We start from the raw sequence: 26,115 nt of genomic DNA, 5'->3' as shown, positions 1-26,115 counted from the left end.
TATGTGTTTGATGAAATGCTTCTATGAATAGTCTATGAGTTATGAAGTAAGAAGTGAGAGAATATTCATTTGAAATAATGATGTTGTGATGATGAAAGTGAGGAAGATGGAATTATTAGTTAAGTTTAAGACTAAATAATGTCTACTACGTATCGATGTGGGCCTAAAATTTACAGAGGTAATGATTCCTCTAACTTCATACAATGTGGTATCACTGCCAACACTTTCTTCTACAATGAAGACACTTGGGAAAAATGCATGATTGTTATTAAGAAATACTTACCATAACATCTGTATTTGAGCTTGGACATGGTTTTGGGGTTGTGCCACATTTGGTTCAGCCATGGGGATGTGGAATGACTCATGGTTTGGTGGTGGAGTTGAAAGGTTTTGTTGTGGCAGATGTACTGGTTCAGCTATCATGAACTGGGCTGAGCCCCAATTTTATGGGGGTAGTGATGATGGTGTGTTTGGTTGTACCAAAGATGATTCGACTATGGACTATGGAGGAGGCTTGATCTTTTTGGTTTAGCTGGTGGTTGGAGCACTGGTCATCTAGTGGTGTAGATGTATTTGGTAGAATAGAAGTTGAACTAGCCATTTATTAATTGCAAAGAGAGAGAGAGAGAGAGAGAGAGAGAGAGAGAGAGAGATCAATGAAATGGGATGCGAGAGAGAGTGAGTTTGGAACAAGAGTTTTTAGATTCAATAAGGAGTTTTTGTAAAACCTGTTGTTTACACACCTTGCACGTCAACTTTTTACAGATTAATGAATAGGAAAAGAGCCATTGCACAATCATAAGACCTACCACACACACAATCATATATAATAACAAATGAACATTTTCTTCAATTTCTTCTTTTTGATAAAGTTTGGGCTGATTTATGCTACTATATGAAATTGTGACAATGGGCCTTTTGAGTGGTACAACGTCAGCAACAACTTAAATGGCTTGATTAGATTTGCTACTTTACAGTTTTATCATGAGCAAGGATAATTGTAAAAAATGATGTAGTGGATGATATATATATATATATATATATATATATATATATATATATATATATATATATATATATATATATAGTCCTAGAATTACTAAAAAAGTTATGCATACTCATGTGCTTTTTCCAAATTGTGACGATGGGCCTGTTGAGAAGTGCATCATTTAGAAGTCACTTATAAAAGTCTATAAAGCTTCAAGTTTCATAAATAGACTCTTCTCGTGGCCTGATAGTGAACTTTGCAATCTTTCCATTATCTTTTTCAATGCTGCCAATTGCTGTGATCCTTCCTGTCCAACAAGAAAAATGCATAATTCCATATGCAAGGCACTTTTTTGCTAATCGTATGCAAGACACTTTGTTTGTGTCTTGATTATTATCTGTAATTGTGCATTACTTGAATGCATAATTTCTTCTCTTCCATGTTCAATTTTTCTGTTTGTTTCTAATTTTGAAAACAAGATGCTGGTGTTGGAAGTTGGAGGAAATAGTATCTGATTCTTGTCAAGGTTCCCAAGTTTGGTAATTTGTAGTCACTAAGAAGAAAAAACTGAGGCAAACATGTGTAAGGCCTGCAACTTTGCTAGAGTTGGATATTCATTGTGTATGTTTTACGTGTAAATTCATTGTTCTAGGCTTACTACATATTGAGTGGTTATCTACGATTATCAAGTTATGCAAAATTTGCAAGTGCTTCATAGGGTAGTTGATTGAAAGTAAAAATATAGTTATGACCTAGTTGGTCTCTTACCAATTGAGTTATTCAGGAAATGTGAAAAGTAATAGGTCTTGTTATAGTTGCAAATAGAATCCATTTGTTTGTTTATTAATGAATGGAATAAAAAGTATCTCTTAGTTGTTTTTTTATTTTTTTATTTTTATTTTTTAAATTATGTTAACTCACTGCATGTATTTTTTTTTTTTTTTTTTACTTCTTTAGAAAAAAATCAAAAGCAGGTGCTTATAAAAACAAAGTTATTGATAATTGGGAGGACATTGAGATCTTGTGTGGGAGGGATAGAGCTACTGGCATTGGTGTAGAACATATGAACGAAGCAATTGAACTTATGCTGATTGACTTATAGTTCTTTGTCTACTTCCAGATCGAGCGAATACAATTCTTGGTTCATTTTCTTCTGAGCCAAATATAGTTCTCAGTCTACTTTCAAGCTAGGCAAATGCAGTTCCTGGTTACCTTACTTCAAATTGAGCCAAATATAGTTCTCAGTCTACTTATAAATCGAGCAAATACAGTTCCTGGTTACCTTTCTTTCGATTGAGCCAAACATAAATCTCAGTCTACTTCCAAATCGGGCGAATACAGTTCTTGGTTACCTTATTTCAAATTGAGCCAAATATAGTTCGAGTCTACTTCCAAATCGGGCGAATACAGTTCCCGGTTACTTTTCTTCCGATTGAGCCAAATATAGTTCCTAGTCTACTTCCAAATATTTAAGTAGTTGAAAGCTTGATGTATGCAATGATGTGTAATTGGCTTGATATATGTTATGCTATTGGATTAGTCAACATATTTCAGTCTAATCTAGGGCTTGCTCATTGGAAAGCTATCAAGAGGACATTAAGGTATCTTAAAAGGACAGTGAACTACATCCGTTGTTATCATGGTTCAGATTTGTGTATGATTGAATATAGTGATGTTGATTGGGGTAGTGATCTAGATGAACACAAATTTAAATCTGGATATGTTTTCTTTCTAAATAATGGTGCCATCACTTTGAGTGGCAAGAAACAACCCTGTATAGCATTATTAACTATGGAACCCGAGTATGTAGCATGTTCAATTGCTGTTCAGGAAGCAGTTTGGTTGAGAAGGCTCTTTCAGAATCTTGAGGTTGTCAAGGATGTCTCAGATTCTGTTGCGATACATTATGATAGCATAACAGTATTTGCCTATGCTAAGGACTCTCAAGTATCATGATAAAACCAAATACATTGATATACGACATCACTACATTCGAGACATGGTTGCTCACAACTAAATTACATATGGAAGTAACTATTCAAAGGTTTTATATAAATATGGATGAACACTCATAAAAATTGAATAGTATTATAAAACTAAAAGAGAAATAAAGGCCTATGTAAATAAAATCACTTGATACATTCGGTTTTGGATAATTAAACTAGCTTAAGACCTAAAAAGAAAAGAAAAGAAAAACCCCTACACTCAACATTTGATGGTGTAATGACTTGAGGATAAAAGCTTTAGCCACATTAGTGCTTACACCCTAAAAGGAATAGTAATGTAATAATTTGAAATCATCATAATCATTTATAAACTCAGGATCTACTAGAAAACATGTGATGTGGGACTCCAGACACCCCTTGCACAACATACGTTCAAACAATTCAATCCACACAATTTGAGGTATCACAGATAGAGCCTTCCCGTAAAAAATTAGAGATTTTTAGCCGCTATATCACAAGTCACGCAGCATGAATAGAATGAGAAAGAAATGGAGAGAATGGAAGTGCTTCTTCTCCCATCGCTCTCCCTAAGCTTTTTTGATCTCTGGTATAATTTTTTTCTATAAAAGCTTGGGAAATGAACCCTAGGGAGTAATGGAAAGATAGGAAGAAGTATTTTGTCTCTTTAATCGTTGGAGCTTTTGTAAATGCTTCAACACTTTTTTCTAGATCTTTTAAATCTCCTCTTCTTTTGCTGTTTTCTTAACTTTCCCTTTACTTTGGTAATTGATATTCAAAATAAGCAACAACTAAATTTCCAATGAGATATTAGACATTGCTCACTATTAGATATGGGCTTTAGTACAAATGGACTGAGCTTGAACACTTACACCGGACCTTGACATTAATGACATCTCAATCTAAACCTAGTGTTCAGTTTGTGAAATTAAAGTCTCAAGAGCCAGTTGAAATCAGTCAAAATCCGTATACTTGTGATTCAGCATTGTGATTTGTGACGCATATGATGTTTTCTTCAAAAAGTATTTGGTCTTACATTCATTTGTTTGATTTTGGGTAACATGCTTGGTGATCGCCTTTTACTCTTGCTTTCACACAAATTGGTTTTTGGTATAAACTGAGATTAAATCCAAATCTTTTATTCAACAATAAAAGATTTTATTAACTAAGCTAACTAGAATCCACTCAAACATGAGTAAATTATATTACTTTTAGAGGTTTTTTGAAGATATATTCTTTGATTAAGTTGCAAACATAATTGATCCATGTCCGATTGCCCTACAAGCACACTCACAAACAGCTAAGCTCAACCCAATTGGCCACTGTATATGATATGCAGGCTTAGGAAGCAAAATCAGTCATGGCGATGATTTGATGTGAAATGGTCAAGCAGAGTGTATTTTTGTTGATTTATTAGTGCTTTCTTGAAGAAATGCCCTGGCTCACAGAATATCAAATCAGCAAATTCACCAACATCGGATGTTCCTGAATATCAAAATAGTGTTGCGTTCCAAGTTTTGAACTTGGAAGTGCAGGGGCAGCGAGTTGGTTGAATCTGTATGTGTTGCCCTGTACTGAAAAGAAAACCAAGTCAATCTGGATTCTGGGCCCTTGGCTTTATCACGAAAAAGAAACTGGCTTTCAAGAAAACATTACAAACCTGGAACAAGCTGGATAATTGGTTCTCTGAATACAGTACCTGTTGTAAATGGAAAGCACAGTGTTCCTTTTATCAAATAGAATCTGAAGAAAATAACAATAGAGCATAAGGGAAGTTCATTGAACAAAAGGTTAAAAACCCATTTGAACGACACCACATTTGTTTTAAGTTAACTCCTTGACATGAGCTTCATCTGTCAAAACCAAACCATTTCTATATGCTAACAATAAGCCAGTTAGCATGACAATTATTTCTTTGGTTAATTGTGTAACTTTCCAATGCATACAGTACCTGGAGTAATAGTTGCACACTTTATTGCTACATTGTACCTAAAATGGCCAAATTAAGGAACAAATCAGACAAGGAAAATAAAAGCCATTAAAGGGTAGCAAAATTTAGAGACAAGCAATCACTCTTTCTTTGTAACAACTCTAACTAGCAATACCTTGTTCAAAAGGAAAACCAGGATTAATGGAAATGGCAACAAGCCACATTTTGTAGAAGATGATAATGATGTCAATCCAATGAGCTTTGGCTCAAATATCACTTCCCCATCCCATAAGAATTTGTGGAGGGTGAGATTATGGGTTCGAAACCACTGGTCATATAAACCAATAAAAAATGAAGAATGTTATGCAAGAAGCTAAGAGAGTGTAAGATAAAATATATACCCAAGAGTGGCTAAAGCACTTTCAATTGTAGCTCTTATCTTTGGTGGCAACAATTTTAGGGAGAACAAGATCAAAGTACTAGTATCCAATTCCACAAAGGGAAATATTCACTGTTGAAAATCAAAACAAAATATATATACCATACAACCACAAAAGAGAGAGATCATGTTTCATGTCTCTCTCCTTCATATGACGAAAGAGATGATGGGATTCTCATAAGAAATTCATCTGCAATAACCATATATCATCATTATGTAGGAAATAACATCAGGAATTAATCCTCACGCAGAGCAGCTAAGACTTTACTGAAAATTATTTTTATTGGTTCTACATTCAATGCCAACATTGTCTCAAGCACCAATGCACCATGAAGGTCTATCGTAGACACTTTCCAAGTAGAGGTTACTTGGTAGTTCAGCACATGAACATATTTTTAATTAAAACTCCAAGATTTGGCAGCCTAACAAAAAAGTTTAAAGGCCTCACTTGTGTGGTTGGCTGCACAGTACCCATTAATCTTTGCAGAATAGTTATCCACACTCTTTATTTTCCAAACTTCTTTGAAGTTCCTCAGCTTCCTCCACTTTCACATTTACATAAACCTTCAATAATAATGTTGTGTGTAACAGAGTTTGGTTTTAAACCCTGTGTGTCCATATAATCCAAAGGGTCGTGTTCCTCGGATGTGAGGCCATTTCTAGAAAACCCAGCCAGTATGTGCATTATAAACAACAACGTCAGGCTTCAACCCCTTTTCCTTCATTTCCTCGAATAGATTCCAGGCACCAAAAAACTTTTTCAAGGAAATAGTTTCCTTTAATCATGGTCATATAGTGCATAATATCTAAACCCATATGTTTACCTTTCATGTCTTGGCTTCTTCCACTTTCCCCTGTTTGCACAAAACATCCACCACAATATCATATAGAAGCTCATCAGGAAAAATTCTGGACTCCTTTAATTCCTCAAATAGACTCAATGCTTCCAAAGGCATGCCCATGTCACACAATCATTGAAGAATCAAGTCAACAATCATACAATTACTAACTTTATATACCCTTTTACATCAATATCATTAAGCTTATAGCAAATTTCAACTCTTGCAATACCTGTGGATCAATGCACCATTCTCGTTACAGAACCCACAAATGACAGCAGCATAAGCATATGCATCATTAGAGGCAGATGCCCCTTTCCATGCTTGTAGCACTTGTTCTCCCAAATATGACCTCTGATGGGTGCAAAGCCCTTTGATATATCTGTCTAAGCAAAAGCTCTAGGGGTAACCCCAGCTTCCTCCATCTCCTGAAAAACATGAACAGCTTCTTCCATATCACCCTTCCTGCAGAGTGCTTCAATCACAGTGGCATAGGTGTAATCATTAGGGCTCAAACTTAACCTCTTAAGCTGCTTGTAAATGGCCACAGCCATGTTCAATTTGGCATGCTTAAATAATCAATTCATGAGAAAATTAAAGGTGAAGATATGGACCAGTGCCTCTTCGTTTGGAACAAAACATCAATAGCCTCAACAAACATATACCAAGATCTAACCAATGCATTGTATGCTCTAAGCAATATCTCATCAGACTGCAGCCCCTCCGTGCAAGCGTTTCAAACAAATCAGAAATTTCATGGCTTTGTGTATAAGGTACAATCTAAAGAAAAATAAGAGTTACAAGACTGATACTCCGGTTGCAATCCAACTACAAAAAGAGAATAAAAATTATAAAATGAAAAGTTGTCTTGGGAATTTTGCTTAGTTCAACAGAAAGCACATATAAACAAAAAAAATAGGGTCATCCCGACCAGCACTCCTATAAGCTACACTAATGATAATCAATCAGGGACATGAACTTGACCCCAAAAATTTTAATTAGCAGAAAATCTCAGTACAGTTGTTTGAACTCTAAAATAGTATTTCATTCCATTACCACAAAACATTTAAGGGTCAAACAACCAATGTAGTGTTATTAAAAAACTTGTAGTGTGGTCTATGAAACTTGATCTAGGAACATTTGTAATGTTTGTATTTCTTGTTTTCACCAAAACATTCGGAATCTACATTATTCACACAGCTGGGTAGAGTAATTGGCAATCACACCAGCTTCAGTGAGAAGGGGAACAAGCTGACCTCCCTACCAGTTTTCTACATCCACTGCAAACAGATAACAAGAAACAGAAAATTGTATACTTCAATCAGTCCTTTTAGGGTTCTACGTCCTGTCCGCTCTGCAAGAGCTGATTGAATATCAGTTCCATCTCCTTCAAATAAAATATATATTTAAAACAATATACATTTAAAACAAAGAGTTCCTCAAGAATGCGGTATAGTGAACAGACATCAAGTTTCTCAATGCTACTAAAATAGAGAAGTGTTGTTCAACTTGGATGCTAGAAATGATCATGTAGGTGAGATCAAATAAGGCAAATGATGGTAATTGGACAAGAATTAAACTTTAGAATTTTTTTATCCACATCAAATTTGGCATCTGTACTCTCACTTTGCTGGTGGAGAGTGAGCTTCACAGAATCATATTCAATATATTTTCCAAAGGAACTTTTCAAAATGACTACATCAATATGACAGAACTTATCAGAGATTCAGAATCTCTATCACGTAACAGGATGTCATTTTCAACATATGCATTTGTTATGGGATAACATGTGCAGATCTAGTTGAATAGAAGCTTGCATACTATGATGGATAGATTGAAAAAAAAAAAAAACGACAGCAACAACGACAACCTGAAGATCACGAAGTATGTGGAGGATATAACCTCCTTGGCCTAGTTCAACACCATTTCTAGCTCTTCTTTGCTCTTTCTTCTTGCACTGAACAGCAATTCTGTTTCTTTATTTGTATGAGAGAGAGAGAGAGAGAGAGATGCACATTGATAGTTCCTCAACCAATTATTTTACTGCTATTCTGTCTCTTTGGATACTACTTCGAAGTGAAATACTGCATTTATCAATTCTTTTAGGTCTCTTACATCTTTAGAAACAACTCTGGGATATAAACATCCCTAAAATTGAAAAACATCAGCATGAAGCATAAAGCTCTACTGATTACAAGATTTGGATTTAAATGGGCTATTCAAAATTTAAGCAGTTGAAAGTTTATACTCTTCAAAGTCTTCACATGTCTGAATACTTAGAAGCCTTCACATGTCAGAATACTTTGACATTTCCCATGCTATTTTTTGGCTTTCAATCTTCAGAACTCCCTAACTGATATTAGAGTCTCAGGTATACTTAACAGCTGCTTCGTTTTTTGATTTCTTCAATTATCAAACAAACCAGATCAAAGAAGTTTATATTAGTCAAACACAATTTGAAGCTATTTTAATTTTAGAAATTTTTTATTTAACTTACATTGGAAATATTTATCCACAAATTAAGCCTCTCAAGAGCTTTTCCTGATTCTTGTGTTTCACGGGCCAAAATTATCCCTTCACCCAAGGTGTTCACATGACCACTAACCAATAAAGCAGCTGCTGCATTCATTATCTGTTCAAATATTTTGGTAATTATTAGATTTCTAGATCATTAGTAATAACTCATGACATTAACAGCTTAATGAGAGCCAGACTGCCAAAGAACTTACAAGTGCATCGGCAATGGACCCTTTCTGTCCTGATAAAACACGCTTTAGAACATCTGCATTATACTTTGGATCTCCACCTTTCAAGCTATCTAGGGTGCAGTGGGGAATGCCAAACTCCACTATCCAATAAACATTATGTCTTTATCAGTAAGCATAAATAAATTGTTCATAACCATTACTACGTAGAAACTAATCAAACATGAACAAATTAAAAATTAGAGGTAAGATTCTCACATGGATCAAATGAGAATGTCTCAATGTTTTTTGGAGTGACATCAAGGATTAGCCCAGGTCCTGTATTCAAATCATTGATCCGTGACTAAGATGAGATCTACTAATATACTTAAACAGATAATCTTTAAATGGGCACACCTCATCAAGATTGATAGAGCATTACCATTTGTACACTTATTGATAGGCTTCTAGAAAATTTTAAATTATGCGATACACTGAGGAAAAATATGTGAGAGGACATAAATTGAAAATATAAATTATGATTTTTTCCACTTAAAAAAGATGTTCTTTTTTGACATTGATAAGCAAATGTTATATGCCATTCAAATATAAGCAAAAAATGTAATAACTTGGCACTAATTACTAATGCAAAATGTAAGAAATACAATTTTTTTTTTTTTTTTGGTTGTAAATCTATGTAAATGGTTTGGATCAATAAGAAAACTGACCAAGGCATGTAAAAATGGGTTATGCCTGATCAATCTTGATGGAAGGCCTCTTCATCATAGTTTATCTCATAATTTAAATAATAATAAAAAAAAAAAAAAAATATATATATATATATATATATATATATATATATATAGAGAGAGAGAGAGAGAGAGAGAGAGATACAAAAATGTCAAATTCTACAGTTGTAGTATGCATACTTCAGCATTCAAAAAGAGAAGTATCTTACCTAGGGGGCTCATTTCATCTAAGCCCTCTGCATGAACAACTAATGCTCTTTTCATGCCAAAAAGCTGCAACGCTTTAGCCATTTTTAAGACCTAAACAACAAATAGAACATATACTAAGAAAAAATATATTATCACATATACACAGTTAATTACTTGAAAAGTGAACCAAAGTCCATTAACAGTATATAATTGTGTATCGGCTTCCTTCTATTATTAGAGAATACACAATGAAATCAATGATGAAGTGATAACTGTAATAATAATAAAAAAAACATTAACATAGTTGCTTTAGTTTGGTTACATGCTCTCAAACTGAAACATTAGAGATTAATTTTTGCTACTATAAGTTGTCTAAGTTCTACTGCAAACAAAACATTTTAACTTGATTACAATTTGAGATACTCCAGCACTATGTTGAGCCAATAAGCAAGTACATAACACTCAAAAGTTTTCAGTCAATTATACATTAATCAACAATTCAGGCAAGACCCAAAATCAAAATCAAAATCCTTTGAATCTTACTAGCAATTAATCTATTAATTATCCATTTAGTCAAAACCTTATATCTATTGAAACCATCCCGGCAAAATAGTGACTACATTTGAAACAATGAAATATTCAATCACTTTTGTTATGTAATTAGTTTCAAATCTTTTTATTTTTGGTGGGGCGGAAGTTAAATGAAATTAAATCATCAAGAAATATAGTTTTAGGAGAGTAAATGATAATTTTAATATTCTTGATACAAATACTTACCAAGTCTTCCTTGTATACTCCAACAACAGCAAAAGGTACCCTAGATGGATTCAACATTGGGCCCAGTATGTTGAACACAGTTTTCACTTTTAGCTTTTTTCTAACAGGGCTGACAATCTTCATGGCAGGGTGATACCTTGGAGCCATCATAAACCCAATTCCTACTTCGTTCACACACCTTGTAACCCCCTGAGTTAAAGAAAAAACAATGAGAAATTGAATTAATATAGGAAAAAATCATTTGTTCAGAATATTGGCACTCTTCTCATATTATATAAGTAGAGCACAAACATTCACATTTAAAAAAAAAAAAAAAAAATTCTCTGCTAGATGTAGTTTGGGATTTCAGTGGGTATAGGTTTGGAAATAATGCCATGGGCATAGATACTAATTACCATTGTGCTTATGAGTGCAAAACGTCTATCATCAGATAGAGATAGCATCCTCAGCTGACTGCAAAATTATCACGATAACTTCTAGGTTGATATGTATTTCATAAATTGTCTAAAACTATAAAGTCTAGTGCAGCCAGTTTATAATCTCCTAATGGTCAGAATATGCTTCTCACTACACAAGAAGCTGCTCTGAAGCATAGTCACTCACTACCCATAATATCATTGGAGCATCAATTAAATTATGAAAAATAAAATTAATTACGCTAACCTCAGGATCCAAGTCAATAGCTACTCCCAATGCTTCTAATACATCAGCACTTCCACAGGCGGAGGAACTTGACCTGTTTCCTTGCTGAACACAAAACAATTAATCAATCACTATTTCATACGTTTGTATTACAACTCACTAAAGATCACAGCCTCAAAAGTAAGTGTAGAGGGATGCCAACCTTTGCAACTTTTGCACCACAAGCTGCAGCAAGTATTGAAGCCCCAGTGGAAATGTTCACAGTGTTTGCTCCATCACCACCTGTTCCAACAATGTCGACTGCATCATTCAACCCTTCTACCTTCACACTACGCTTGAGCATTGCCCTTGCCAACCCCACAACCTGTTTAATCATTTAAAGCCCATAAATATATTAACTTTCACTATCCTCCATTTTTTGAGATAGGTAGATAGTGGGGGAAGGGAGGTGGAGTTTGAACCATAGACATGGGACACCACACAGGAAGATGCCGTCACCACAAGGCTATCGCTTGAACCCTTTATTATCCTCCATTTGTTATAACATCAAGCATACTTTTGTAGACAAAAATTGAATTGGCTTAAGTCCATAAAAGCATTTAGGAAAAAGAATTGGGCGGGTGGCCTCAGATTTATCAAGTAAAAATCTATTAACATGATTTTCAAGTGTTAAGAAACAGCTAGAAAACATGTCTTCAATATCATTATTCCACGAAATTTCAGTCAGACAATAAATTCTAATAGCATATCTATCAATTCCAAGTGGGCAAACATCATACCATATTTTTGAAATGTCAATGATAAAACTCGTTCTAATAGAACCCAAAACAAGAGAACTTTTTACCTCTTCATATGTCTCCCCTTTAGCTCTTAGCAGAACAAGAAAAGCACTAATCAGTACCTCATTTGCATCTTTTAGTAACAAATCAAGGGAAGCCTCAGCCTCAGCCTCAGATAAATCAACACGATCTATCAACGATTCAATCAACTGCGGCGACCCCAAAAACCAAACAAAATTCAGAAACCAAAACAACCCAGAAACCAAAATTACAAATAAACACAAAACGAAACAAGCCCAAATCCGTACCTCATTGAAGGATTGTACTTTCTGGGTTGAACTATCAGATACAGTGTTGGGAAGTCCAGAGACTAGAGTGGTTCTTTGACTTAGTTGCCTTGTGTGAGGAATTGGGTGTGTGAAAAAGCAATTTCGAGAAGCATTAAGCTTGGGAATGGGATTCAAAGAAGGGAACAGGATTTGAGATTTGTAGGAGGAGACAGCCATTGCAGCCCAACTTCACAACAAAAGACCAATCTTTGAGAACAGTAACTGTGAGTCTCTCTGTGAATCTATTTGGCTTTATGATCGAACAAGAAGAGATGGGTTGTTCTATTTTGCAGCTTTAATATGTCATGTAGTAATATCATTGTCCAGCACAGTAGGCCAATGATAGGATCGGAATCCATATTTGGGGTTACCATATGTGAAGATTTTACATACTAGTTTTCTATGTAAGATGTCATCTGTGTAAAAGGCGCATTGATATCATGTAAATCCGGTGATGGCTGATTAGGTGAGAAAAAAGGTGTGGATAATTAAATCACCCACTTAACCACATGGCCATGTCGAACCAGAATTAGTTTTACTTCAATTCTGACTCTTATCTCTCACATTTTGCAAGTCTTTATATTTGTAAAGTGATTATCGTGTCAAATGTATGTGATGTTATTGGTTTGTTTGTTATTAGTAAACCAAATTATGGTTGGATTCTCAATTGAACAGGTAAGGTTTGGTCCCTTTTTTAAAACTACGCATTTAACCTCAAAAAACAACAATCTAATACATATTTGTATTTGAATTCCAATGCACTTGGATATCATGTAGGTCGAGTGATTAAGTGAGAAAAATGTGAAATAATCCTTACTATTATCATTATTTTTTTTATGAGATTAAATTTTATAAGGATGTGAAGTAAAACTCATGTTTTACCTTTCCAATTTCAACATGCCATATCATCTTATCACATATTTAAGAATAAATTCAACAACATCCAATCAATTATAATACCCATATATAAATCCAACCAAAGTAGGATTTGAGAGTTTATTCGGATGTTATTAGGTGTGGTAGGTTGCATTGAATTTTAAATAAAATGTTGATATGACAATTTCTTATTAAATGATACAAAACATGGGTTTTGCACCCTATCCTTACCAAATTCAAACTCTTTTTTTATTCTCTCTAATTATTTTTAAATTGGTAAAATTTAGGTACTAGATTACTCTATTAAATTCTTTCTAAAAAAAAAAGATTACTTAATCATATTTTAATAGATTTCAATACTTTGAATTTATTTGGAGAAGTTATTATACAACACTTAAGGAATTGTATCTTATGTATTTTTCCTTTTTAAATTAGCATTGTAACATTTTTTTTTAATGTTGTGTTTGGTTGGGGTGAAAAGAAAAAAGGCAAGAAAATGGTTGGTTAGAGTTTCCACCAAACCCATTGTTTTTTTTATCCAAATTATAAAATTACAAAATTACCCCTACATGCTTCCATCCTTACCACAAAACTCAAGCCAAGGGGCTCTTTCATTTCCCAATTGATCAAAGTCTTATCATTCATTGTATTTTCTCTATAGTAGGTTATTTTGTCTTTCTCTTCATTCATCAAGAGTGGACACCATAGGTTAAGACTCTCTCAAAAAAAGCTTCATCGTGAGTTTGTCATATTAAAACTAGGGACATGCCCTTTTTGTTTCCCAATTCTTATGGCCTTAGAGCCTCTCATCCATTAGGCCATCTAGGCAATAATTTAAGGTCCATAAATAGAAGAAGGTGCCTAAAATATAATATAGGGTAAATTACAAAGTTGGTCCTATCTTTACACCATATTTCAATTCAGTTCCTAACCTTTTCAATGTGTGTCAATTTAGTTATTGCCGTTATCCTTTGGATGGAAAAAAGTTAATGTGTCATCTACCAATTGTATCGTTAAGTCACCATCATCCCTTCATTGAAACGGAAAGTCACCATCAAGATCGAGTCTTCTCTTTCATTAGGATTTCACAGCATTTTATTTTTCGACTTAATCTGTCAATGTCAAATCTCATCCACCATTCCACTTCTTGGATTGCTTCAAAGGATTCAACCTTACATGCTCAAAGTGGAAGCAAAAGTTATTCGAATAAAAGTCTTGGTCCTTTTTAATGAGAAATTTTAGTCTTTCTCTGCAATAATATAGGTGTAAGTCGTCCCACATCGGTAAGGTGTGATATTGAGAAGAGGTTTATCACTTGCTTCGCGACATTAATTATCGCATACAGTTTTGGTATTAGTGTGTGAGTGTATTCCCTTATCTCATCTCTTTTTCCTTATATATGTGTGTGTGTTTCTCAAAAAAAAAAAAAAATCCCTATTATTATTGAATGTATAAAAAACATAAAGAGTGAGATGTAAGGTGTATTTGAAAAGTTGGTAGCTAAAAAAGCAATAAAAGTGGTTTTTTTTTTTTTTTTTTACTTTAAAAACTTGCTAAAGCTTTCAAAGTTGGATGTGATTCACTGAATGCTCATGTTCATCAACAACATTACCTTTTATTTTTGGGTCAAACACACTATTTTAACTTTAAGATTTGCCCAATTTGGACCTTAAATTTTGCATTAATTTTCTTTTTCTTTTTCTAAACTTTAAAAAAATTTTAGGATAAATTGCAAATTACACTCCTAAAGTTTGGGGGTGATTGGATTTTACATTCTGAAGTTTTAGAATTTAGATTTTACCCTTTGAAATTTGAGTTGTTTGGATTTTACACCCTAATAATTCAAAACTTGGATATTAGCCCCTAAAGTTCAGGGTTGTTTGGATTTCACACCACCAAATTCAAACACTTCTAAAATATAGGGGTAAAATCCAAATTTTGAAACTTCAGGATAAAAAATCTAATCGCCCCTAAACTTTAGGGGTGTAATTTGCAATTCACCCAATTTCTTATTATCATTTTTAAATTATTGAAAGCATTACATTTTCTTTTTAAAACATTTTTTTTCCATAGTTTAGTGGCAAAAATAGGGACGAAATAGTTTTTTTTTTTCAATAGTTTAGAGATAAAAAAAAATATTTTAAAAGTTTAAGGAGAGAAAGTGTGGTGTTTTCAATAGCTTTGGGACAAAAAAGACATTTTAATATTGATAAAAGTAGAAATCTGAATAGACAACCTAATGAGGATTACAAAAACTCACTTTGTATAGCCAAACTAATGAAAAACCAAATAGGTCAAAATCTGAATGTACGATTCTTGATTGATCAACTAATTTTTGAAGATGTGTAGAGATAAATTTTCAATTGATCGAGCAGGTGTCGAAATAACATGCTTTTCTTAAAATTAATACCACGGTAATAGCTCCCTATGATCACATGACAATGCCATTTTATTTTACCAAGGATGCTTGGTAGTTCCCTCTTACCATTTACCACATGAACTGTCATTTTAATTTACTGTGGTTGCTCGCATGTAATTTCTAAGTCATCATCTATACCCTTTTCTATTGTAAATATGGCAAATTAGACAACATCAATTTCAGATTAGTGTAGTGGCCAAATTCAATCGTTTTACATTATTTAAAGGCCAAGTTGCTACTTTTTAAATGTTAAGGATAAAAAAAAAAAAAAAAAAAAATTGGACAAACTTTTTGAGGACCAAATATGAGTCCAAATCTTCTGTCCCACTTTTCTTGCTCCACTCTATACTCTACCAATAAAAACTTGTCACGTGTTCCTCTAATTAATTAAATACTATCATTATTGACTTATTAATGCTATGGTTATTAATTAATAGTAGTATTTAATTAATTAGATGAACACGTGGCAAATTTTTATTGGTGGAATATAGAGTGGAGCAGAAAAAGTGGGACAGAAGATTTAGACTCACCAAATATGTGTTTCATGTGTTTTTAAGAAACTGGTGAATTTTAGTTTGTTGAACTAGTAAAATCTCAAATGGTTGAATAAGAAATTAGGAGTTTAATCCCCGCTTACACCAGAAACTAATTGATGTCTTAATCTGATGATAAATAACTATCATCAAAAGCAGATGCTATAAATTGAAAATTAAAAAAAAAAAAAAGGAAAAAAAAAAAAAAAGACACCAGTGAATACGTTAAAATCGGATGAGGTCACAGATCAGTTACATACATCACTTACATCATTACCCATATACACTAACTTTGCATGCACAGTAACAATGGAAACTGACAAAACTCTGGTTGGTGAACACTCATAACGAACACTCTTTTGGATTTTTTTTTTGGTGAATCAATTATTATATCAAAGCAAAGCAGTAACGAAATTGACTTCTAATTTTTTACGGTCCTTCAATTCAAATTTTTTAAGCACACATCTGAGTTCGTTTGGATAGAATTTATTGTTGAAAACTGAAAACACTGTAGCAAAATAATTTTTAAATGTGTGAATAGTACTGCGGGACTCATTTTTAATAAAAAATTGTTAAAAAAGTACATGAACAGTGCACGCACCGTGTGAGCACAGTACACGTACAGTGCACGCACTGAGCGCTTGTCCCCCGTGGCAGAGAGAGAAAAAAAAAAAATTAAAACGTGGACACAGCAATAAGCTGGATCCAAACCAGCACATAGCTGCCCAATCTCAGTCATGATTACGTCCATTATTAACCCCAAGAAACCAGAAAATTCCTGCCCACAATTTTTTCTTTTTTTCGGTCTGACAATTACGACCACTAGTTTATACTTCATCCAGAAAAGACAAGTGGCTATGCTTATAAATTGGGTTCCTCTCCTACGACACAGTCACAGCATAAACTCACATAATCACTCATCTAAACACAAGAGAGAAGAAAGAGATGGAAGTTGTTCAAGTGCTCCACATGAATGGTGGAATAGGTGAAACAAGTTATGCAAACAACTCTCTGGTTCAGGTAAAATTAATTACCAAACCCCTACCACTAATATTTTCAAATTAATCATATAGGTACATATATACAGGTGGTACATGATATTCCCACTTAATTGACTGTTCAAGTCAGGCCAATGCAATGTTAAAAAGGACATTTTCTATGTGCCATATGTTGTTATGCAGAAAATCTTATTAAATATTCATTATTGTGCGCTTTGTAAACACGATTTTAGTTAAAATTGTAAAATCTTGTGTTTAAAAATATGATTTTATAATTTCACATTTTTAACTAAAATAGAGTTTTAGTGTGAGTTTGGATAGCATTGAATGCGCGTTTCAGCTGCACTGTTCATGGAACCACCAAACTCAGCAAAATGCACATACCCATGCATTTTTTGGTCTTACAGCACTATTCACACCTTTAAAAATTATTTCGCTACAGTGTTTTCAGCAATTAGTTTTCAGTTTTTAACAAATAAGCGGAATCTAAATAGATCCTTAAAAACACGAATTCAATATAAGGTAGTGTTTGTATAGTAAATATATATATATATATATATATATATATATATATATATATATTGGTTAAGAGGAATTAAATTAACAACTAAAGCTCAAACAAAGTTACAGGACAGAGCTTGTTCAAGCACAAGCCATTGAAATCAAAATCTAAAAGACTAGAGATGTCCACAGGCGGACTTTCAAAAACAGTAAAATCAGCATCTTGAAGACCTCCCATTCTGGCTAAAGCATTCGCACATTGGTTAGCTTCACATAAACAGTGCTTGAACCGAGTTTGGGGAATTTGCTTAACCAAGTGCCTGCAGTCATCCATGAGCACGGAAGCAAAGACATTCAAATACTTAGGACTAGACACAACATCCACGATAGACTTCGCATCTAATTCTACTTCCTATTGCTGCTATGCCACGACTAACACATATATTAAGTCCATCCTTAAGAGCCCAAAGTTCAGCAAGAAAACTCGAGGTTATTCCTATTTTGTGAGCAAAACCAACTACCCACCCGCCCTCTTCATTTCGAATCAAACCCCCTCCCCCTGCTAAGCTTGGGTTACCAAGGGAGGAGCCATCCGTATTCAATTTCATCCATCCTGCTTCTGGTTTGGACCAACGGATTGGTGTAGGGACTCTAGCGACATGCCCCTTAGCTAGCGCATCACAAAAGGTATACTCAAAAGCTCTTTGAGTTATTTCCCTTACCAAGTGGGGGTTCGGCCCATGATACCTAAAAACACTGGCGGAGCCAGAGGAGGGCGAGGGGGGGCACCTGCCCCCCCTGGTTCCTCCTAAAATTTTCTAACATTAGTAGTCTTGCAATTACAAACTGACATGGAGGAGAAAAAAAAGTACTTCTACTTGGTTGAAAGTGACTCAGACACAGGGAAAAGAAAGGAAAAAAAGTTCTCAAACACCAAACTATGCATTTGTCTTGTCCTACGTGAAATTGCACCTATTTCATTATTTTATATTTTATATCATTATTTATACTATTTGCTTTATTTATGATATTTTTTACAACATTTTATTTTTGAATGATATTAGAAATATTACAAATTTTAGTACTTATGTCTTACAAATTGGCATGTTACCGATTACAAAAAATAATTTCAAACATTTATTTATTATATTTTTTAAGTAACACTACTCACATTTTTACTTCATCAATTTGTAAAGTTTTTAGTAGCTATGAATTGATTATTTTTGTTTGTTTATTTTAATAATATGAAATATATTCATATTTGCTTACAATTGTTTATTTATTTTGTTATTATTGTTGATTAATATTTTTTAAATTAATTTTACTTTTAATATTTTCTTTTAATTATGCCCAAATAAAATTCTGACTCCGCCGCTGCCTAAAAACCGTAGGATTTCTACACTTCCAGATTAACCAAATGGCAAAGAGAAATAAACAACTCCAAGGAATATGAAACTGACCCGTGGTGTGCTTGTTTGTACCATTTACTTTAAGCCACTCCTGGATGCCTCTTTCAAAGAAACGACTATCAATATCACGCACTCCCAATTGGACCCAGATAGGCTTCACTACGTCACAATCCCTTAAAGCATGCATTATGGACTCGTTGGATGAATGACACATGGGGCAGGAGCTATCAGATGCAATACCCCTAGAAAAGAGACACTCCCTTACTCCTATGCTATTATGTAAGCACAGCCAGACAAAAGTTTGAATCCTGGGCAGGATCTTAGCCTTCCAAATCCAATTGCCCTCAAAATGAATATTATGATCCACTTTCGTAGCTAACTAATAAGCTGACCCCATATTGAACGTGCCATGATCTGAATCTATCCAAGTAAGCTTATTCCCACCTCTCGAAGCATAATTTTTGAATCCCTTCATAGTTCACCGGTTGATGAATATTTCCAATTAGAATCGTGGTAACTAAAGGCTTTTCGATATCCACCTGGACGCAGAGTCTCGCAAAGCGACCCCTTGTTTCAGCTGCTGTGTGAGTGTCTATTCGCAGTACCTTCCCAATGGAGTTTCCCAGTTGTTGGAGGACTTCAACTTCATAATATTCGATTGGGAGCTCATAAAGTCTGATCCACACGGCAATGGAAGATACATTTGCCGTCGAAGGCTTAAAATTAGGCTCCCAAGGCCTTATCGAGAGGAAATGATCCCCGATGAACCATGGGCCTCTCCTAAGGACCATATCATAGTCCTCCTTGCAGCTAAATCGCATGAGAAATAACTCCTTACCAAGGTCAATGATATCCAGCCTGCCCGTTGGTTTCCAGAGCGCATTAAGCTTAGTTTGGATGAAGTTAAAGCCCACGGCTCGACCATACACTTTGACAATAAAGGAGTTTGCCCAACTTGCTCTGATACGATGCTTAACATTCTTGGAGGGCTTTACTGCAGCGAAACCTTCTCTGAGTTCTTCAATCTCTTCATCGAAGTCTATATCTGCATCCATGCTCTCATCAAAGGCGAAGGCTTGATTATAGGCCCCTGCTATCTCCCCCAAAAGCTTATCTTTGAAAGAGACTTCCGCCACCTTAGGACTTTCCACCACCCCGGAGAGGCTAGTTCCTTCATCCTGCCCTGCAGAGAAACTAGCATGACGAACATTTTTCACCTTCTTGTCGCTACGTTCGAGCTCTTTTTCCTCTTCTCTAGAGAGAAAATGGTTTTTTGTACGGATCATACTTGATGTAAATATATAATAATGAGTGTGTGACAATTATTTGTCTTTGTTATAACATAAAAGTTTTTTTACTGCCCTAGTTTGATTGACTTAACACAAAGAGGAAAAAAAATTATAATACTTTGAATAGTTGAATATAAGATATACGCGATTATCATCACTACATTTTACCATACACAACCCATTTCATTAAGGACAATTATTTTCTTAGTTTATGAGCATATACTCATTCAAACTCATTTTGTTTGGACTTTGACAGCAAAAAGTAATATCTTTGACCAGACCAATCACAGAGGAAGCTATTACCAATCTCTACTGCGGGACCTTGCCAAGGAGCCTAGCCATCGCTGACTTGGATTGTTATTCAGGACCAAACCCTTTGTTTGTGGTTTCTGAACTTATCAAGGTAGTGGACAAGCTTCGCAAAAAACTAGGCCATGAATCACTTGAATATCAAGTGTTTTTGAACGACCTTCCTGGAAATGACTTTAATACCATTTTCAAGTTATTGCCAAGCTTCCAAAAACAAATGAGTTGTCAAATGGGGCCTGGTGCTGGTCCATGTTTGTTCTCAGGAACTCCTGGTTCTTTTTATGGTAGGCTTCTTCCAAGCAACAGTTTGCATTTTGTGCACTCTTCTTACAGTCTCCAATGGTTATCTCAGGTAACTTATTCTTTAAACAGAAAAAACAGGTTAATTAAATTAATTATATCCTTAATCATGTGATTAATAAACTACCACTTTAGCCAAAAGGCCAACACGTGTGATTTTTAACTTTTTAAATGAGAGGTAGAATGAAAACAATATTTGAGCTCAAGACGATTTGCTCTAATAAATTGATACTTCATTACAAAAGAAATTTGCATTTCTTATCTTGAATTTTAAGCAAGAAATTGAAACTTCATTGTTAATGTGAAGTGATGATTTATTATATCGTATAATGATTGCATACAATATCCCTCTCAAACCCATTCATACGAATGAAATATTGTATGCAACAATACACAAATTAATAACCACCTCTAATTAAGCACTTCTGAAATGAGTAATTTATATGTCAATCACTCAAGAATAACTTTACCATTTTTCTTAATATAACTATTCAAGGTCTGCGTGCCAGCTCAACTAACATCTATTTGTGTTTATAACAGAGATGTTCACAACTCAAATCGTCGCTCCACCATTGTAATTTTCGAATTATAAGAAGTGATATTAAAACAAAATTATTCAATATCTATGCAATGATAAATTGCCAAATATAGTTCACACTTTATTAGCATGAGAATAAAAAACACAGTAATGATATGAATTTTATTGTGCAATAGGTTCTAGAAGGGCTGGATAATAACAAAGGGAACATATACATGGCATCTACAAGCCCACCAAGTGTACATAGGGCATACTATAAGCAATTTCAAAGAGATTTTTTAGTGTTTTTAAAGTGCCGTGCAGATGAGCTGATGGTTGGAGGGGGAATGGTGTTAACATTTTTAGGGAGAAGAAGTGAAGATCCATCCAGCAAAGAGTGTTGTTACATCTGGGAGCTTTTAGCTATGACCCTCAATGACATGGTCTTTGAGGTAACATAGGCTACTACAACTCTGGTTACTAAATGATTAAAAGTTTCCTATTAGTTTCACTTAATTATGATTAGTATAGTCATAATTAATTAAATAATCTTGACAATTTGAGTATTCAATCTGAATTTGTTAAATTGATGGAAAGTTAATAATGGTATTAGATCCTACTATCTATTTATTTTTGAATTAGTTGATGAAATTTTAAAAAATCAAAGGACTCCACAATCCAAATATGTTGATATGATGATGACCTATAGGAGTTTCTTAACCATGAACTAATATAACAGGTGGTAATGTAGCATGTTTGCACTCGGAAGGAATAATTGATCTCAAATTTGCATAAAATCTATTATGCTAACCATATGATGTACATTCCAAGGACTCATAGAGGAAGATAAAATGGATTCCTTCAACATCCCTCAATACACACCATCCCCATCAAAAGTGAAATTTGAAGTTTTAAAAGGAGGATACTTCTCCATTGATCGCTTGGAGGTTTCTACAGTCAAATGGAATGATTATGATAGTGAATTCTACCCATCTATTGCATTTAGTGATGATGGATGCAGTGTTGCAAATTGCATGAGAGCTGTGGCTAAACCCTTGCTTGTTAATCAATTTGGAGATGCAATCATTGATGAGGTTTTCCGTAGGTACAGGAAAATAATTTCTGATCACATCTCTAAAGAGAAGACTCAATTTATCAATGTGACCATTTCCATGAAAAAAAGTGGTCATTTCATCATATGAATGGCTCAAGTTAGAGTGGTTTTCAAATAATGTGGCAGGTCAACTAGTCTTGTATTTGTTTTTTTCCCTAGTTCTCGCTCGCAATTGGTGTTGCCATATATTATCCGCTAGTGCTTTCTTATCTAATTGTTCTCAGTGAACTCTAGTGCCTACAATTTCTCATTTTCTCTAGCAACGTGGCATGAAGAAAATGATATATTTGGATGGTTTATGAAATACGCGTTTATTGTGAGTGAATTTCAATTAGATCAAATAGTAAAGTTTTTGTCACAAGGGATGTGTGTTCAAATCCCACCTACAAAAAACAAAAGAAGAAAAAAAAAAAAAAATCTAAAACTGTAAGTAAAGATTTTTTCTTCTTATATGGCCACAAGTCTTTATATAAGATTAGCCACAAAAAATGCGAAAACACTCTACTTTTCAATTGATTTCTCTTTATTTAATTGTCAACTGTTCATTCAACATTTGATTTAAGGCGTAAATGAGTTGAGCCAAACTAAGTATTAAAAATTTTAAATTGTTCTTTTAATAATATTTTGAACATAAGCCAAATTTAATTTCATCATGAAAGGCAATTATATGTTCAAACTTGGTTTATTTTCTTGTTGAACAAGCTCGATCGAGTTAGTTCATGAACTACTTGATTAGCTTTTCCCCCCTATTTTAAGTAATACCATAACTAAAATTTTTTTACATCTCCACAAATCCATTAATATTTTTACTACAAATGGATTGTTTATATTATTAACAAAATTTAAATAAAAACTTGATATCATATTATTAAGTCTAAATAAGTATATTTTTAGGCAAATATACATATAAAAATATAAAATTATAAATAATTAAATCAAGCCTCAAGTTCATCAATTTGTTCAAGAATATATATTATTATGTTTGAGTTTGACATGTTTAATAGTCGAGTTTAAACTTGATATAAGTTTGACTTATTTGCCAAACAAACAAACACAAATAAGCATTTTCCTGAATCAAGCTCATGATTCATTTACGTACTGTAGCTATATATCAGCATATATGAAGCAAGTCGGTGTACGTGAGGAGAGCTTATGAAATAAGCCAACTCAAAGATTGGTCAGAGAAACGGCTTGAAATGCCGTAAGGACGTTCAGACCATTGCATATGTTTTAAAGTAACTGATGAATACATTGAATCCAGATGTAGACAAACATCAAATCAGTAACATTACCGGCACTAAAGCAAATGTTTTCGATGTTTATCTACGTTTGCAATTGCTCTTGCAGAAGTTGTTAATTAGGAACTAAACAAAACTGTGGTTGGTGAACGCTCTATATACCAAAAGCAGTACTATTTGAAGGTATATATTAGAGTTGTGATGACCTCATCCTCATGGTATGAGGTTTGTATTTATAATTCTTGTGTGGAAGGGAAAACAAAAGGATAATGCCATTGATGATACGTAATATAGTTCACTGATTCCGAAAGGTTAAGAGGTTATCTATCAAATTCTTTGTTTGATATCTATATATAATAATGAATGTTATTAGACAAAATTTAACATTGACTACTGTATATCATATATGAAAAGGAAAGAGCCAGCGTTAATGTGATGACCTAATGGGTATGGCGTATGAGAGATTGGTATTGAAGGCCTCAAATAATTTACTTCTTGTTTCTTTTCTTTTCTAAGTTATGACCACAAGCGTAGTCCTTCTCGGCACATTAATCTCATGAGACCTATGTCTCAATGAGATGTAGGTCCTATATGTGAGACCCACATGCCATTGTGATATAAGTCTCATGAGATGCTTTAACTAAAAAGAAATCATGACCACTTCTTTCTCTTTTTGTTTTTTATTTTATTTTATTTCACAATCATAAACAATAAGTCAACTCAAACTCACATAACCACAGAGAGAGAGAGAGAGAGAGAGAGAGAGAGAGAGAGAGAGAGAGAGAGAGAGAGAGAGAGAGAGAGAGAGAGAGAGAGAGAGAGAGAGAGAGAGAGAAGTTGTTCAAGGGGTGCGGCTTCTGTCCAATGTCCTGTGACACTGGACCCACTGCAAGCATGACACGTATCTGTTTTTGGACACATGTCATGATCGCAGTGGGTTCAATGTACTGGAGACACTAGACAAAAGCCACGCTCTTATTCAAGTAGTAATCACATGAATGGTGGAGTAGGTATAGGTCAAACAAGTACATACATAGCTACCCCATTTCAGACATGGTTACGTCCATTACTATACCAAGAAACCATAAAAGTTTATTACCACTACTTCTTCTTCTTTTTTTTTTTGGAGAATCATGGCCACTATTTACTTAGAAAAGGGAGTTGTGTATGGGATTGAGATTTGCACTTGATGCAATTCACTTGATGTAATGCACCTGATCTCAATCCAGTGCCTATGATTATAAACTGGGTTCCTCTCCATGATTATAAACTGGATTCCTCTCCCAGTATAGTGCAATTATTGCTATATCAACATTTTTTTATTTTTTTTATTTTTTTGAATTAGTTAATGCAATTTAAAAAAATCAAGGGACTCTAAATATGTTGATTATGCCCTGTTGGAGTTTCTTGACCATGAACTAATATAGCATATTCGTACTAGGAAGGAATAATTGATCTCAAATTTGCATAAAATCTATTGCGCTAAACCATAGGACATACATTCTATGAACTGGGAGGAAGATATTATGGATTCCTTCAATATCCCTCAATACACATCATCCCATTAGAATTGAAATCTAAGGTTTTAATAGGAGGATACTTCTCCATTGATCACCTAGAGGTTTTAGCAGTCAAATGTAATGATCATGATGGTAAATTCAGCCCATCTATTGTATTTAGTGATGATGGATACAATGTTGCAAAATGTATGAGAGTTGTGGTTGGACTCTTGCTTGCTACTCACTTTGGAGATGCATTGATTCAAGAGGTTTTCTGTAGGTACAGGAAAATTATTGCTGATTGCATTTCTAAAGAAAAAACTCAATTTAACAAAGTGACCATTTCTTTGACAAAGATAATTATATATGGCTGATTGAATAATGGTCTTATCATCATCAAATGCAAATCCTCTGTACTACTTTTTATGTACTACTCTATATTCCACCAATAACTAATTACCATGTGTATGATTACTTTCTATAGGTCCAGCCAAATATATATATATATATATATATATATATATATATATATATATATATATATATATATATATATATATTTTAAAGGAGGACCTATAGCCACGTTTTTAAAAACGTGGCTATAGGGAAAAAAAACCCCAAACGGGTTCACTTCAGCGTAAACAAAAATGGAATATGCCATAGAATATTCTATGGCATATTCCAAAATGCTCCATAAAAAAAAAAAAAAAAAAAAAAAACTAGCTGAATGGGTTGACTTCAGCGTAAACAAAAAATGGAATATGCCATAGAATATTCCTAGGAATATTCTATGGCATATTCCAA

At 34.0% G+C, this 26,115-nt stretch overlaps 3 protein-coding genes and 1 pseudogene across 3 annotated transcripts; 2 read left to right on the top strand and 2 right to left on the bottom strand.

Moving 5' to 3' along the window:
* The first annotated feature begins 343 nt into the window (after nt 1–343).
* LOC142643950 (secreted RxLR effector protein 161-like) lies at nt 344–2,944 on the top strand. Its single transcript, XM_075818651.1, has 2 exons — nt 344–464; nt 2,529–2,944. Exons 1-2 carry the CDS (start codon nt 344–346, stop codon nt 2,942–2,944), a joined length of 537 nt encoding a protein of 178 aa, XP_075674766.1.
* A 1,195-nt stretch (nt 2,945–4,139) lies between these two features.
* LOC142643949 (uncharacterized) lies at nt 4,140–8,477 on the bottom strand (annotated as a pseudogene).
* Nucleotides 8,225–12,761, bottom strand: LOC142643539 (anthranilate phosphoribosyltransferase, chloroplastic-like). The gene is made up of 10 exons (XM_075818205.1): nt 12,289–12,761; nt 12,046–12,189; nt 11,404–11,565; nt 11,223–11,306; nt 10,560–10,748; nt 9,803–9,893; nt 9,124–9,183; nt 8,890–9,008; nt 8,658–8,792; nt 8,225–8,563 (listed from the first exon to the last, which is right to left on the bottom strand). The coding sequence occupies exons 1-10, from the start codon at nt 12,484–12,486 to the stop codon at nt 8,528–8,530; spliced, it is 1,218 nt and encodes a 405-aa protein (XP_075674320.1). The 5' UTR covers nt 12,487–12,761; the 3' UTR covers nt 8,225–8,527.
* A 4,287-nt stretch (nt 12,762–17,048) lies between these two features.
* On the top strand, nt 17,049–22,662 carry LOC142605361 (S-adenosyl-L-methionine:benzoic acid/salicylic acid carboxyl methyltransferase 2-like). The gene is made up of 4 exons (XM_075776826.1): nt 17,049–17,157; nt 20,591–20,995; nt 21,658–21,910; nt 22,289–22,662. Exons 1-4 carry the CDS (start codon nt 17,083–17,085, stop codon nt 22,660–22,662), a joined length of 1,107 nt encoding a protein of 368 aa, XP_075632941.1. The 5' UTR covers nt 17,049–17,082.
* The last annotated feature ends 3,453 nt before the right edge of the window (nt 22,663–26,115 follow it).

This window comes from Castanea sativa, chromosome 7 (genome assembly GCF_040712315.1).
Source record: "Castanea sativa cultivar Marrone di Chiusa Pesio chromosome 7, ASM4071231v1".
Lineage (NCBI taxonomy): Eukaryota > Viridiplantae > Streptophyta > Magnoliopsida > Fagales > Fagaceae > Castanea > Castanea sativa.
Note: the sequence above shows the minus strand (reverse complement) of the source record. Positions and strands in the feature narration are given on the sequence as shown.